A 13,502-nucleotide genomic window follows, 5' to 3' on the forward strand; every position below is an offset into this window, starting at 1 on the left:
CCCATAAAAGAAAATTATTTAATCATTTAGACCCCTTTAATGTCATTGCAAACCTGTATGGTTTTCTTTCTTATGCAGAACACAAAGGAATATATTTTGAAACATTTTGGTAACCAAAAAATCCTGGACCCCGTTGACTTCCATTGTATGGAGTCGAAACCACCCATAGGTATTTCTCAAAATATCGTCTTTTGTGTTCAACAAAAGAAAGCTTCATCTACAGGTTTGAGGGTGAATAAATAATGACATAATTCGATTTTTAGGTGAACCTTTTATTTTATGAATGAGGGTTATAGTGGAGACAGGCTTATTGGAGACCGGAAGAGAACTTGAATAGAAAGAAGACAATGATGTGCCAACGCACCAGAGCAGGGACCATGAAGACAAGCTCCTCCAACCGCTTGAGGAGGATATAGGAGGGAGTTAGAACACATCCGGATGCCACTCTCGCGGAGATGTTTCTCTCCGATGGGTTGAGCGCAGCCTAGCTTGACTGTTTGCTTACTGTGGATTGAGGCTAGTTTGACATCATGAGTCAAGTGCCGTCCTGGTTGTGTTCGACCGGCTGCCAAACTCCTGGAGTACAGAGTTTGTTGACATTTTCCTAGATCGGAAGGGAAAACAAAGAGGAATCAAACAATGCCGGAGGGCATCCGTTTGGCTGGAAACACATTCAATCCACTGCATTTTTATGAAGTAAAAAAAGGGTTTCACATGGGTGTTTTGGATTCCACTGCATTCATTTAGTTGTGCCATTCCCTGTCTGGCTCTGGTGTGCAGTCGGGGCTCATCAGCTTTTCCAAAGCTTTCGGGTTATCTCTGCTGGATGACAGAAATGCCAGACATCTCAGCCAGGTAGCGCTGAAATAGGCCACATGTCAGAGGAACAGAAATAATGTGTCAGATGCTGCCCTATGAAACACTATGTTAAGCAGCTTTGGCAAAGTCTGCTTTGGTAAAGAGGGACAATGAAGTAGTTATTATGCTCTTGTTTGTAACGTTTTGGCCTGGACGATACAGCTATAGGAAATGAATTCTTAATATTTTATAGTTTTTTATAATATTCACTATGTATATCTGGATTTGAAGAGTTTGGTTCCAAAATGAGATTACTCTTTTAAAAAATAATAATCATATTTTATGTTAGTTAGCTGTATTTTGTTATGAGTTATTATGACATATTATGACTTAAAACAAAACAAACCAACTGCAGTTTGATTGATATTAATTGGAATGCACAATAAAAAACATGACTTTTTACATATTTATCTGACAGCCATTGTAGCCAGAAATATTTTTAAAATGTTAAATGCATCTAGTTAAAAGTCCAGCGTGTCATTTTTGGCATGATCTATTGACCGAAATACGATAAAATCTACGTTCATAATGATGTCTTCAGAGGTGTATAAAGAACTTAGATAATGAAGTGTTATGTTTTTATTACCTTAGAATGAGCTATTTCTATATACATTCACTGCGGGTCCCCTTGCATGGAGTTCGCCATGTTGTTTCTACAGTAGCCCTGAATGTACAAACTGCTCCACAGAGAGCATTCCATCAATACCTTAAAAAAAAAGGGACAACACCTTAGTCATGGTTCGGCCTCCATAGTCCTTCGAAAGGGAGGGGGTGGGGTTGAAGTGAGCCATTGGCTGCAAATTGAAACCTCACCACTAGATGCCTCTAAAACCATCATTGAAAAAATACTTGTATTGAAATACTTTTTATTCCCTGCTTACGTTTTCCCTGTTAGGTATTAAAGGCTCTTAAATAAAGAAGTCGTGTACATTAAATGTGTGTGCTGCGTATATTAAAAATTAACAATAATAAAAATCATCATTGAAAAAATACTTGTATTGAAATACTTTTTATTCCCTGCTTACGTTTTCCCTGTTAGGTATTAAAGGCTCTTAACAGGGCAGACTATCAGACACGACTCTTTCCAGTCCTTGGATTGTTCTAGTTTGTTTATTTATTTCCTCTGCTGCTGCATGCGGGTGCCTGGCTGGCGTCCTGCAGCATCAACGCAGGGACGGAATTCACAGGTCGTGTGGGAAGGAGGACAGCGTGGCTGCCAGACTTCCTGCCCAGAACCAATGCACTGACATGCGCAATATGCAGGGAAGTGACTGGAAGAGGAGAGTCGGAAGAGGGGAAGAGCGAGGGAGAGAGAGAGAGCGAAAAAGAGAAAGAGAGAGAGGGCTGATTTCCTTTCTGACACATTCAGCCCACTCTTTTGGGTCTTCACAGATGAGAGTAAAAAGACTGCTCATAGTGGCAGGGTGCTTGCCATAGATAATTAGACGCTAGTCTCTATAGAGATGGATTTAATATAGTGTTTGTTTAAAATGAGCTTGACATCAAAATCGAATGCAGCTTGTCCAAAGAATAGCTGTCTGCATAAGCTTTTATCAAAATATAATGGAATTGTTCTTCCTCTGAAAACAGAACCCTCATTAGATGTTGTTTCATGTGGCCTTTTTAACAGAGATTTCACTGTGATGTGGGCTCAGCTACGTTTGTGCTAGTGGTAGAATCAGAGATAAATAGCCGGTGGGCTTTAGGGAACACGGGACCCGCCCGAGTCACGAGATCACAGGTGGGCGGTGAGTTACTGTCTTGACTGGACTGTTAATAATAAATGTGGGCTTATAACATTGACCTGTCACAGTGAGAATATATGAAATATATAATTTCTGCTTTTGCCATGAGGCAGATAAGTGACTGTAAAGCAATGTGACTCAACTTGAGATATACCAGCGGTCAAACTCTCCCAAAGCACTAGTTGTTTTCTGTAGAGATGTGCAGTTAATTTATCTACATTTTAGGCCTGTCAAATCGATTCATTGCGATTAATCGATTCCAAAATAAAGAAGTCGTGTACAATAAATGTGTGTGCTGCGTATATTAAAAAATAACAATAATCAAAATTTATGCGGCCAATCGATTAAAATGATCTGATTAATCACATGTTTTTTTCTGCGATTAATCACGATTAATCGCACATAACATTAATGCATTTTATGTTATAATCATTTCACATGTAATCTTCAAATGAATGTAGAAACAACAGATTTCTTTAACAGCATCATTTTATAAATGTATGCCAACATTCTGTTATTAGTACTGTAAATGATTTTATTTATTTCGACATTAATTATAGCCATTCAACGGTATAATTGAGAGATATCATGTCTAACAGGTAGGAAATATTCAGAAATTGAAAGAACACTTTACAGTCTTTGATGCAAAATTGTAAATTAAATACAGAAGAATTCCCATTAAAGCTACAGAACACATTGAATTCCTATTTTCTTTTGTTCTTTGATGAACATAAATGACAGGAGTCACAGCAGTAGGTTAAAGAACCTGGCCCCTTTAAGAGTCGCCACTCCTATTTTCACAACTCTTTTCTTTCATTTAAGATTTTCTTTAACACGTTGAAGTCTTACGAAAATGCTTAAAGACAAAACAGGCTTTCTAGCATAATCTTTTATGGTTTTATTAATTCAAGCACGAAAGAGAACTTAATACTGGTGCGCTTTCTGACAGATTCTGACAGAGATTCACTGACGCAGCCTTAAGCCTGTGACTGCATACACCAGACTGGTAAAAATGTAATAAAGTAATAATTAATTAATAATTCATCTGTGTGCTGTATATTTATGTGTATATATGAGAAATATTAAATAAATATATATTAATTAATATTTACATAATATTTACTGTATACATATAGATCACACATTATTCATGTATAAACACAAACTTTTTTAATCGATTAATCGTGAACAATCGATTTGACAGCCCTACATCACAGAAAGTTAACATCAGTGCTTGAGTACTTCGCTTGGTTCTGATTCATACTATACTGATATCTCAGGTCATCACGTTACAACTTATAGTTTATTTCATTCTTGTGCTACAAATGTTTTAAGCTTTCCGCTGAATTTATTTGTCAAAACCAATCCAAATCTCTTTTTGCGGTTAGTTGTAGCTGCATTTAGGCCGTTTCCCCATCTCAACTGTAGTTTACAGTCACGTTAAGCCATCAAACCGGATGGATAACAACACCAAGGCTCAATCAGTTCCTATGCACAAGCTTGCCAAACTGCACAAAGGCTTGTTTTACCGGTTTAGGTGCCAAATGCTGATGAGACGGGCACATGCAGTTACAACCTGGCAGCCTTATTTTAGCTGGGGTGACAACGGGTCTGTCTGCACCTCCTGTCAAATCTTCCAGACTCTCCCAGTCCACAGTTTTTCACATTTTATCCCTCTCTGTGTGGTGTTTCTCATCCCGATTCCCACAATCTGTTGCTCGCCTCATTCCAAAATCTAGTTTAATCTTTGTGTTTAGCAAATCAGCTCTGATCGCCCGGTTGTATTGGTCGTCTTCCTTGACAACGTTTGAAACCTTCTTACTCTGTTCTGTTTTTGTCTTGTAAGTACCCCATTAAAAGTGACATCATGAGGTTGACTAGAGCGGTTAAATAAATGATCTCTGGTGTCTGAGATTCCTGATGAACATAGTTGGAGTTATTCGGGATGCAGGCCTGATGGATGTATGTTGTCAGTGTGCATTGATAATGAGGCGTCGAGAAGCTTGTTAGAGAAAATCACCCATGAACCTCATTAAGTGTGCTGTCATGTATATGTTTCTATTGTGTCATGCTACACACGAGACCCCTGATTAAAGGAAGACGAGGGACATTGGTTTTGAAGGCCTATTACACATACACTTAGTCACAACTTGATTGGTTTATAACATCTATGACAGCAGCCCTATTTAAGGTCTCGTGAATAGAGGGAATTAACACATTGTTCTTTAGTGCAATATTTCAGATTTTATTTGATTAAAATGATCAATAAAAATTTGTATTGATTTATTCACCCTTATGTCGTTCCAAACCCGTATCTGACTCTGTGGAACACGAAGGAATATATTCTGAGAAATGTGACTGTGTCTGTAGTTTTGTGTCCATACAATGGAAGTCAACGGGGGCCAATGATTTTGGTTAGCAATGTCCTTTAAAATATCTTCTTTTGTGTTCTGCAGAGTCGCACAGGTTTGAAATGACATGTGGATGACTAAATGATGGAAGAAAATTTCATTTCTGGATGAACTATATTAATAATGATTAACATCGCAGGATAAGTAGAAAGGGAATTATAATAGAGCAGAGCTCTGCATATCAGCCCGAGCCCGTCGGGGCCCGACTTTTTTATGCCCCTAGGGCCGGGCTTCGGGCTAATTTTCACATCATAGCTCATACGTTGATCGGGCCTCGTGTCTGTTTTACGAAAATACATTTTATACGTAAAATAAATTTTATGAACTATTACAGCACACATAACGCATTTTACCCATGCACGCAGCAACGTGTACCCCAATGCACAGAGGTTCCAGCCATCGACCACATTCACTTCACGTGCAATGGAGAACATAATGAGAAAAATCGCCAATGCCATTTTCGTGGTGAAGTTGTGATGTTTCAGGTTTTATATTATAGCTTTCCTATAGCTCAGTGGTAAGAGCAAGGTTGTGGGTTCGATCTCAGGGGATTGCAAATACCTATGTAAAATGTATAGGATAAAGCAATGTAAGTCGCTTTGGATAAAAGCGTCTGCCAAATGTGTAAATGTAAAATGTATATATTTATTTGTTCATTATTTGTTTGCGTTTCCTCAACAATAGGCAGTTTCGTGGAGCAGAGCAGCCTGCGTGCTCTTTTGTTAGAAAGGCCGTTGATATGAGATGGTGAAAATAAACTTTTAATCTAACATTGTGATATAGGCTACTGTTGTGCGTTTTACATCTGTGGATTATTGTAGACCAGTCAAGTGTTGATGTGATATTATATATAGGCTAAATCAATCAAACGTGGTTAATTTACTGCCGGCTGCGAGCCCCTGGCGGTCGATGTCGCCACTACACTTTAAACTACATTTAACAAACAAAAAAAAACACTTTTTCAAATGAACTTAATAAACAAAATATAGTCACTTCTCCGTTAAAGATAAAATCCGAGCTATTTTAATGACTGCAACAGTAGTATAAACTGTGTTGGTGGAGCGAAAAAAGACGGGCTTCGGGTCAAACATTTTGATAAGCTGCCGGACAATAAATAATGGAGCCATATTAAGTATTTTTCCAGGCGATACAGATAATATGCATTTTCACTTGTAGTTAATAGTTTAGTTTTAAAACATAAATCGAACCTTAACCAAGCTGTATTTTCAGGCTGGTACAGGAATGTTTATCCTAGTGTGACAAACAGTGCATTACATTTTAATGAGACTACCACAGACTCGGATTTACATACAGAGGGGCTGAAATGTTGTGCTGGGTGCATTGTCAAGCTTGGTAATGTGTGACATGCTTTTGTCAGAAAGCTTTTTGTGTAAGCACATATTATGTTCCTTAGAGACCACAACATTTTGTAATGCTATTTCAAATATGTGTATTTTTGTTTCTTAGTTTAACAGATGATCCCAAACTGTATAGGCTACTTGTATGTGTGAATTTGATTTCCAAAGCCCAATTTTTTTAATATGGATCACTGCATGTGATTGTTGCCGTATTCTTTATTATATTCATATTTAATTACATAACGCTTTTCCTGAATTTGCGTTAGAGAAAAAGATGACTTGTAGATACAAAAATAGCATAGAAATACAAAAACTGCGCAGTGTTAAGATTCATTATAGTAGTATAAACTGAATTAATCTCACTCGTACGGATCTAAAGACAGCATTTTCTTTTGAATATGATTTATAGTATGAACAAAAGCCATGAACACAATCGTTGCTACGTGTCATTTCAGTGATGACCTGAATCTGAATAAGAAGACACGTTGTGTATCCAGCGAAGCAAAAGATTATTAGATCACATCACAATAAAGAAGCCTCTGGAGTGAAAATTCTGGAGTTTTTTATGTTTTAGCATCATGTTGAGACTGTGAAGTGTATTTTTAAACTAAAGGCTAATTGGGTACATTCCATTTCAGTGCGCAAGGCATGAAAACATTCTCTGCGTTGATTTTTTTAAAGACTAAGGTTGACATAGGCCAGTCTACCGCAGAGGCTCTCAGATATATTTAAATGCACCATTTGCCTGCCCAGGGTTGGTAAGGGAGGTGGTACCTTTGCAAGCGTAAACCACAGAGAAGGAAATGAGCTGTATCATTGAAAAATAAAACACCCGTTTGTTTGCATGGCATAAAAAAGTCTGTGGAGCCGTAATGTGGGGATGGAGATGTACCGACACAGGAGCTGCATTCTCATATTCTTCAAAGTATCTGTCTTGCTTGATAAAGTACAAACTTCTTGTACTTCTCGAAAGTGCATTGTTGAGATATTCAGGTATGCATGCATACTACATCCTCTACGCTGTCCTTTGGCATTGACCTTTGACTCGTATGACCTGTTCTAACAAAACTGTAAAATAATTTACTGCACAGTTGTTTCAGTCTTCCTTCCCTGAAGGTCACAGTGTGATCAAGGAGCAGCCGAGAAGAGTATAATGCGTTAAAAATGTCACTCTGATTCTCCAATCAGCATCTGAGTTGGACGGTGTGGCTTCTCATCACTTGATTTGATAGATAAAACCTCATGTTATATCTTAACCCAGCAGATTTTGATGAAGGTTCAGGTTTCTGAATGCTTGTGGCACACACAGAATCTCAGACCTTCTCGCTGGGAAGATGGATGTTTTTGTCTTGATGTCCGAATGAATACCACCGGTTCTGTTTTTCCTGTGGTGGTGATGAATCATCCATGTTCAAAAAGCAAGATCAGAGCTAGGTAAACAATGTGGAAATAGTGGTTTAAGTAGGCATAATCAAATTTTCATGAAGCTAGGTGGAGGCATGCTGTCACGTCGGATTAGGCTACTCATCTTTATTAACAAGCCAACAAAGTTGGCAGGCCTGGCCACAACAGCCCCTGAGAGAGATAAAATACCCAGATATTGTCCTACATAACCATTTATCTTGATCTGAGTCCAGCTAATGCCCAGCTGACTTATTATTCGGAGATTCTTTGTAATCAATCTATACAGATGCTCGAGAGTGTGTCAGTCACAGGTTTCCTCATACTGATGTTTGCTCAGTTGCTACTAAAAATCGACTTAAGGGGTTTATAAACTAAACATGGATATACACAGATTGGATTGAAAATGTATTAATGCCCACTTGTGTTCAGAGTTGTCTGTTTTTAATTTGTTCTTGGTTTTCTGAGGTGGGCAGGGTTGCCAGAGCCGCGTAACATAAACACCTCGCAAAACTAGCCCAAATAGACCCCGTCTCAAGTATCAAAATTTATACCTAAAATACATTAATCGGTTACTGTATATACATTTTGCAGTCACTGTTATGTATTTGACTTTTTCTGTCATAAAAAAATTTGGGCGTTTCGATTTTCTGCATTTTTTTCATCCGTAGGAAGCATTTCGAGAGGCGTTTGGACAATTCAGGGAAACCGTACAAACGAGCACCAAATACGAAAAAATGCATACGAAAATTTCAGAGCTGTATCTGCAAAGACCTGGGGAATCCTGGGAATCAAACCCCGCATCATTGTGCCCTGCTATGCAATGCTCTACCACCTCTAACATGAACTCATACAGGCATACACATTTTTACGTAAAAAAACAATTTACAATCCATCTAAAAAGATAACTCTATTTTACTGTTTGGAGTATGAGTCCACCCTTAAACATTTTTGCTATAAATTCTAGCGGGGTCCCTGGTTTCATGCCACCTTCATTAGACCGTAAAGATTAATAATGCATTCCAGATGAAGAGAGTCGACTGATTAATGTTTTTTTCTCTCTTCCAGAAATCATGCCAGTTCCAGAACAGCCCGCTGAAGCCGAGAAGGCCACCATGCTGAGCCCAGGGCTAAGCGCTTCTAACGGAGATGGAACTGAAACAGAGACCACCTCAGCCATCCTGGCATCCGTCAAAGAGCAAGTAAGATACACCTCTAATGCTCCCGATCACCCCTGAACACATTGCAGGCATCACTCCAGATGGAGGCTTTTACAGTACATTTGCTGTAGAGGAGTTCTTCGCAGTTTTGGCTATCTGTACACATTTGTCATAGTAACTCTGGTGCTTGACTTTACAGTTTCTGAGAGGCAAAGATTAAAAGGGGAATGATAAAGGTATTCTCTATTACAGTGAGCGCTTGTCAAGTGGTATCAAGGACATATATTCTCTGTAAAGGGAACATCATTTACATTCAATCATATAGTCGTGTAGAATTTTACTTTTGTTGGAAATATAAAAGAGCAGAAGCTTGACGTACTATCTCATTTCTATTAATTCTATTAGTTGTGTTTACCAGACAAAGGTTTGGACAGACGCATTTGTTGTTTAGTATTAGCATTTTATTTCACATCGGTAATTAAGTTATCTACACTCTTAATAACACAAACAGATATTTATATGAAAAAGTGTTGAATCGAAATGAAACAACGGTGTTTCTTGCATTATACATGATGTTCAACAATACCTATATTCTTGGCTGATTTTTCATCACTGTCCAACCCATCTTTAAAAAATGTCACGTTTTTAAAACATTCTTGTTTTATGAAGTAATTCATGAATAACTTGAGTGTTCAAGTACATTTGTACATTTGTCCGAACTGTGACTGTAAGTGTATAACTTGTCTTGTGTGATACTCAGGCTTGAAGTGACTGTAGGGCGATATAGTTAAATCTCAGGTGTGACATTATAAACCATTTAAAGACCATGTGGCGAATAACCTGAAATATTTGGAAAGACATTAAACATAAGAAAGAAAGCTGGAGCCAAATGACTTCATGTGTGAAGATGAATGGCTGACGGAGGAAATGTTCCTGAGGACAAAATCCGCTGCCGCTGCAATGAATGCAAATTGAGAGTCAAAGGGGAAATCTGGAAAGTGCCATAAAGTCGGAGCCTGCGGAACTTATTACACCTCGGGAATCTGTCTTGGTAATGATTTAATTGACACTACAGTATGCAACATATAATAGTGTGTAATTTGTATTTGATTACTTTTTTCGTATTTGCAAACTCCCAGCTCAGCAGTAAAAGGCCACCTGTGTTTTACTCAATGATGGATTTAGTTCTCGGTCATTACGTTGCGGCCATTGGTGCCCCACCTGGAACAACCCGTAAATTTGTGCAGGTGGCACTTCAGCCCGATCCATCAAAAACATTAGCCACTACTTTTATTCAAACACACTGGGCTCTCGCTGCATTGAGTGGGCGCTCACGTGAGTATATTAAGAGAAATTTAAACTGTTACTGGCCTCATGTGTGGCTTTAATACATTAAAATCAGGATATGCTGATGCAATGTATCTTAAACCAGAAGTGCATGTCTGTATAGTACAAATTGGGATTTCTGGGTAGATTTTATTTATAAAATGTGTGTCAACCAATGCCTGTCTTTTTTGAGCACCAAGTTTGCTTGTGATACTGTGAGCACTTTATGCTGTTAATCTATAGCAAAAACCATTGATATTAACAAGATTCTGCTATTTTATAATAGCTCGCGAAGACCCCTGACCTCATGAAGTGTTTAAAGCAGTCAAAACGGCACCAGAAAGTCCTTCGTTACTTGCGCAAGCACAAATCTAATAAACACTCGGATCGTATATTATTATCACTTCCTGTTTTTGGTTCGGTTCGAAGCCTCTGGTCCGTGTTGCGTTCATATTTCAATCGAAATTGAAATATGACAGAGTGGACAGAGACCCATCTTTTCGTCGGTCTCCCACCGCTTGTTTAGTGCGCAGCAGGGTTTGGGTGGCAGCGTTAACACTTACACAAATAAAATGCACTAACAGAGCAATCGCACCAGAGTTCGTTTTAATCTTACCAAGCATGACATTTGTGAACACACCCTTAGTGTATGAGTACACACAGAGAGGACCATCCTAATAAAAGCTATGCAAATATGGAATTTGCAGAAGTTACTCAAGCCAACACAGCAGCCGTGGCAAGGAACCAAAACTCCAGTGAAGACGAAATGGAGAGAAAAACGGGACTTTAGACCGCTTGTTCTATGTTAAATTGGTAAAGCTGTGTTTAAAACTGGCAAATATGTTCTTAAGAACACATTTATTGTTTCACTATTTGGTCAGTTTTGCTGTTGACTGTATGAAAAACTATATATTGTCTCTCACTTTCTTTAATGATAGGCGACGGGTGTGTTTTCTTCGTTGCAGGTTGCAAAAGTCTTAGATTTTAGTTTAGGGTGCTTATCTCATCTCATCTCTTCCTTAATATTTGATTTAGATTGGTGTTTGGTTTTCTATAATCTTGAGACAAGCAGCGCAGAATAACGTTTTGCACATATAGGTGGTAGCAGTGCCATTAATACAAATGCTGAAAATATACCGTAGCTAATATACAGTAATCTTGATTTTCAGTTCTCAAAATGACTAATAGAAATGGATTTAAAGTGGTGTTTACAGTTTCCACATTGGGCATTTTTGTTTTCTTTTTATTGGTACAATGCATTTTCAGAGTTGACCCAAACCCACTCTCCAAGATTCATGCCTCGGCTCCGTCAGTCCGCAATGTGAAAATCCCTCCCTTAAGTTAACTTTTAAACTTTACATTTTGTTTTCTTCGCGGTCAAGGCTACACCCACAGATCAGTGCGTTGTTTCCATGAATTAATTCAACAGAATACAGCCAGCGACTTCTAACCTTTGAATAGAAGTGAGCTACACTGAAAACAATATATTATCGTACTTTAAAATCAAACCCACCCACCATATAAAGAATATCACGTTTTTTTGACATAAAAATGATCGCTCTGTTCTGATTGCATTTGCGACCCTGAGATTTCATTTCAGGATGGAAGGGTTATTTCTTTACACCTTCAGCCAAGCACTGACTATGGCTAAAGCTCACTATGCCAACCTCCTTTCATAGTTCCAGGACATGTTTGGCCTTCACATTTCAGCGGGCCTTTTAATAAAGCCTTTCATGTTGAACTCTTCCGATTAGAACAGCGATGAAAGGATCTCAGACTTGAACTTTGATAAAAAGCTATTCTGTCGATCATAGTTAGATGGACCTGTTGTCTGAGACCTTCCTGTTCCTCACCATCACGACCATTGAAATGAGGATTGCGGTAATGGCTGAAAAACAGTTCAGGATAGGTTAAGTTATTCCTATTATTCCACCACCGAGTACAAAACCATCCGTCGGCGTATCCTAAGTTCACATAGTCTACGTGGCATATTTATGTCCCCGGCACGGTTGGCTGAATGTGAATTATGGCCGCGTTATTCTCTGGTGCGACTTGAAATCATGCAGCGTTGGAAATAAGCAGCTAATGAGATCTTAGGCACACAGAGCTGTTTTGACCTCTATTCCCGTCCCCCACCGCCTCTCCGGAACAGCTCTCAACCGTCTCCTGGCTGCCACGGCACTCGAGCAAGTGGCGCAGGAGCCTGTGGGATTACACCCAAGAGCAATCACCATAAACAGCACCGTCATCATAATCACCATCCTCATCACCGCAGCCATCAAAATGGTAATGCACTTCAGCGGCGGATCGCTGATTCTGTGCGTTCTTGAGTAAACTCTGTTATGTGTTCTCTAAGAGAACAGAAGTCATACAGTGGCTTCTGTCAAAATGTTGAATAGTTGAATTTTCTGTTGTAAGAAAAGATCTTTGGTGTTAGCATTGCATTAAAGGAATAGTTCCCCCAAAATTGAATGTTCTGTCATCATTTACCCACCGTCTGGTCATTTCAAACCTGTATGACTTTATTTTGCAGAACACAAAAGAAGATATTCTGAGTAATGTTGGTAACCAAACAACAACGGATCCCATTGACTTCCATTGTATGGACACATGGAGACAAAAAAAGAGTCATATACAGATTTTGATTTACGTGAGCGTAAATAAATGATTGCAGAGTTGTTTTATATTCTAAACACTTTAGAATGGAACAGGTGATCCCAAAACTAGGGCTGGGGTCACCTCCATCACACGTGAAGTTCAGAAGATTCCACACTCAAAAAAATAAATTGTCGAAGGAACTTAATTAAGTTAAGAAAAAAAATCCACGAAATTGAATTACTTTTCTCCAACAAAGTCTAATTTCTTTGAATCAAATCTTTATAATCTTGTTCCATGAACTTATTTTTTTAGTAGTCTTGATTAAATTAATTTGTGTCATTAACATGCATATTTTTCATTAAACCAATATAATAAAAAAAGATATATAATGAAAGCCCTCAAAAACATTATATTATATATTTTTATTAGAGATTACTTCATTTAACATCTATAAAAAGATGTTTAATTAATAGAAAAAAAAGGATCGTAACAGCCCACGATCTAACCAAAGACAACGCTTTTCTGAACAATGGTAACCACAAAACTGAAAAAAATAACAAACTCTTCAAAACCTCAAAGATAAATGAACATTAAACACTAGCATGTGTTTCTTTTTACAGAAAAATGCATAAAATAACACTTCTT

The 13,502-nt window shown here is 38.2% G+C and overlaps 1 protein-coding gene across 3 annotated transcripts in view; it reads left to right on the forward strand.

The window, feature by feature from the left end:
* The window catches only part of ctnnd2a (catenin (cadherin-associated protein), delta 2a), a 211,702-nt gene that overhangs the window by 20,899 nt on the left and 177,301 nt on the right, over nt 1-13,502 (forward strand). For all 3 annotated transcript variants that reach the window (XM_056737780.1, XM_056737779.1, XM_056737781.1), the window contains exon 2: nt 8,842-8,975. In XM_056737780.1, the coding sequence (XP_056593758.1) occupies nt 8,847-8,975 (129 nt within the window). In that variant the 5' untranslated portion in view covers nt 8,842-8,846. The remainder of the gene's footprint in view (nt 1-8,841; nt 8,976-13,502) is intronic.

The sequence above is a fragment of the Triplophysa dalaica genome, chromosome 23 (assembly GCF_015846415.1).
Source record: "Triplophysa dalaica isolate WHDGS20190420 chromosome 23, ASM1584641v1, whole genome shotgun sequence".
Taxonomy (NCBI): domain Eukaryota; kingdom Metazoa; phylum Chordata; class Actinopteri; order Cypriniformes; family Nemacheilidae; genus Triplophysa; species Triplophysa dalaica.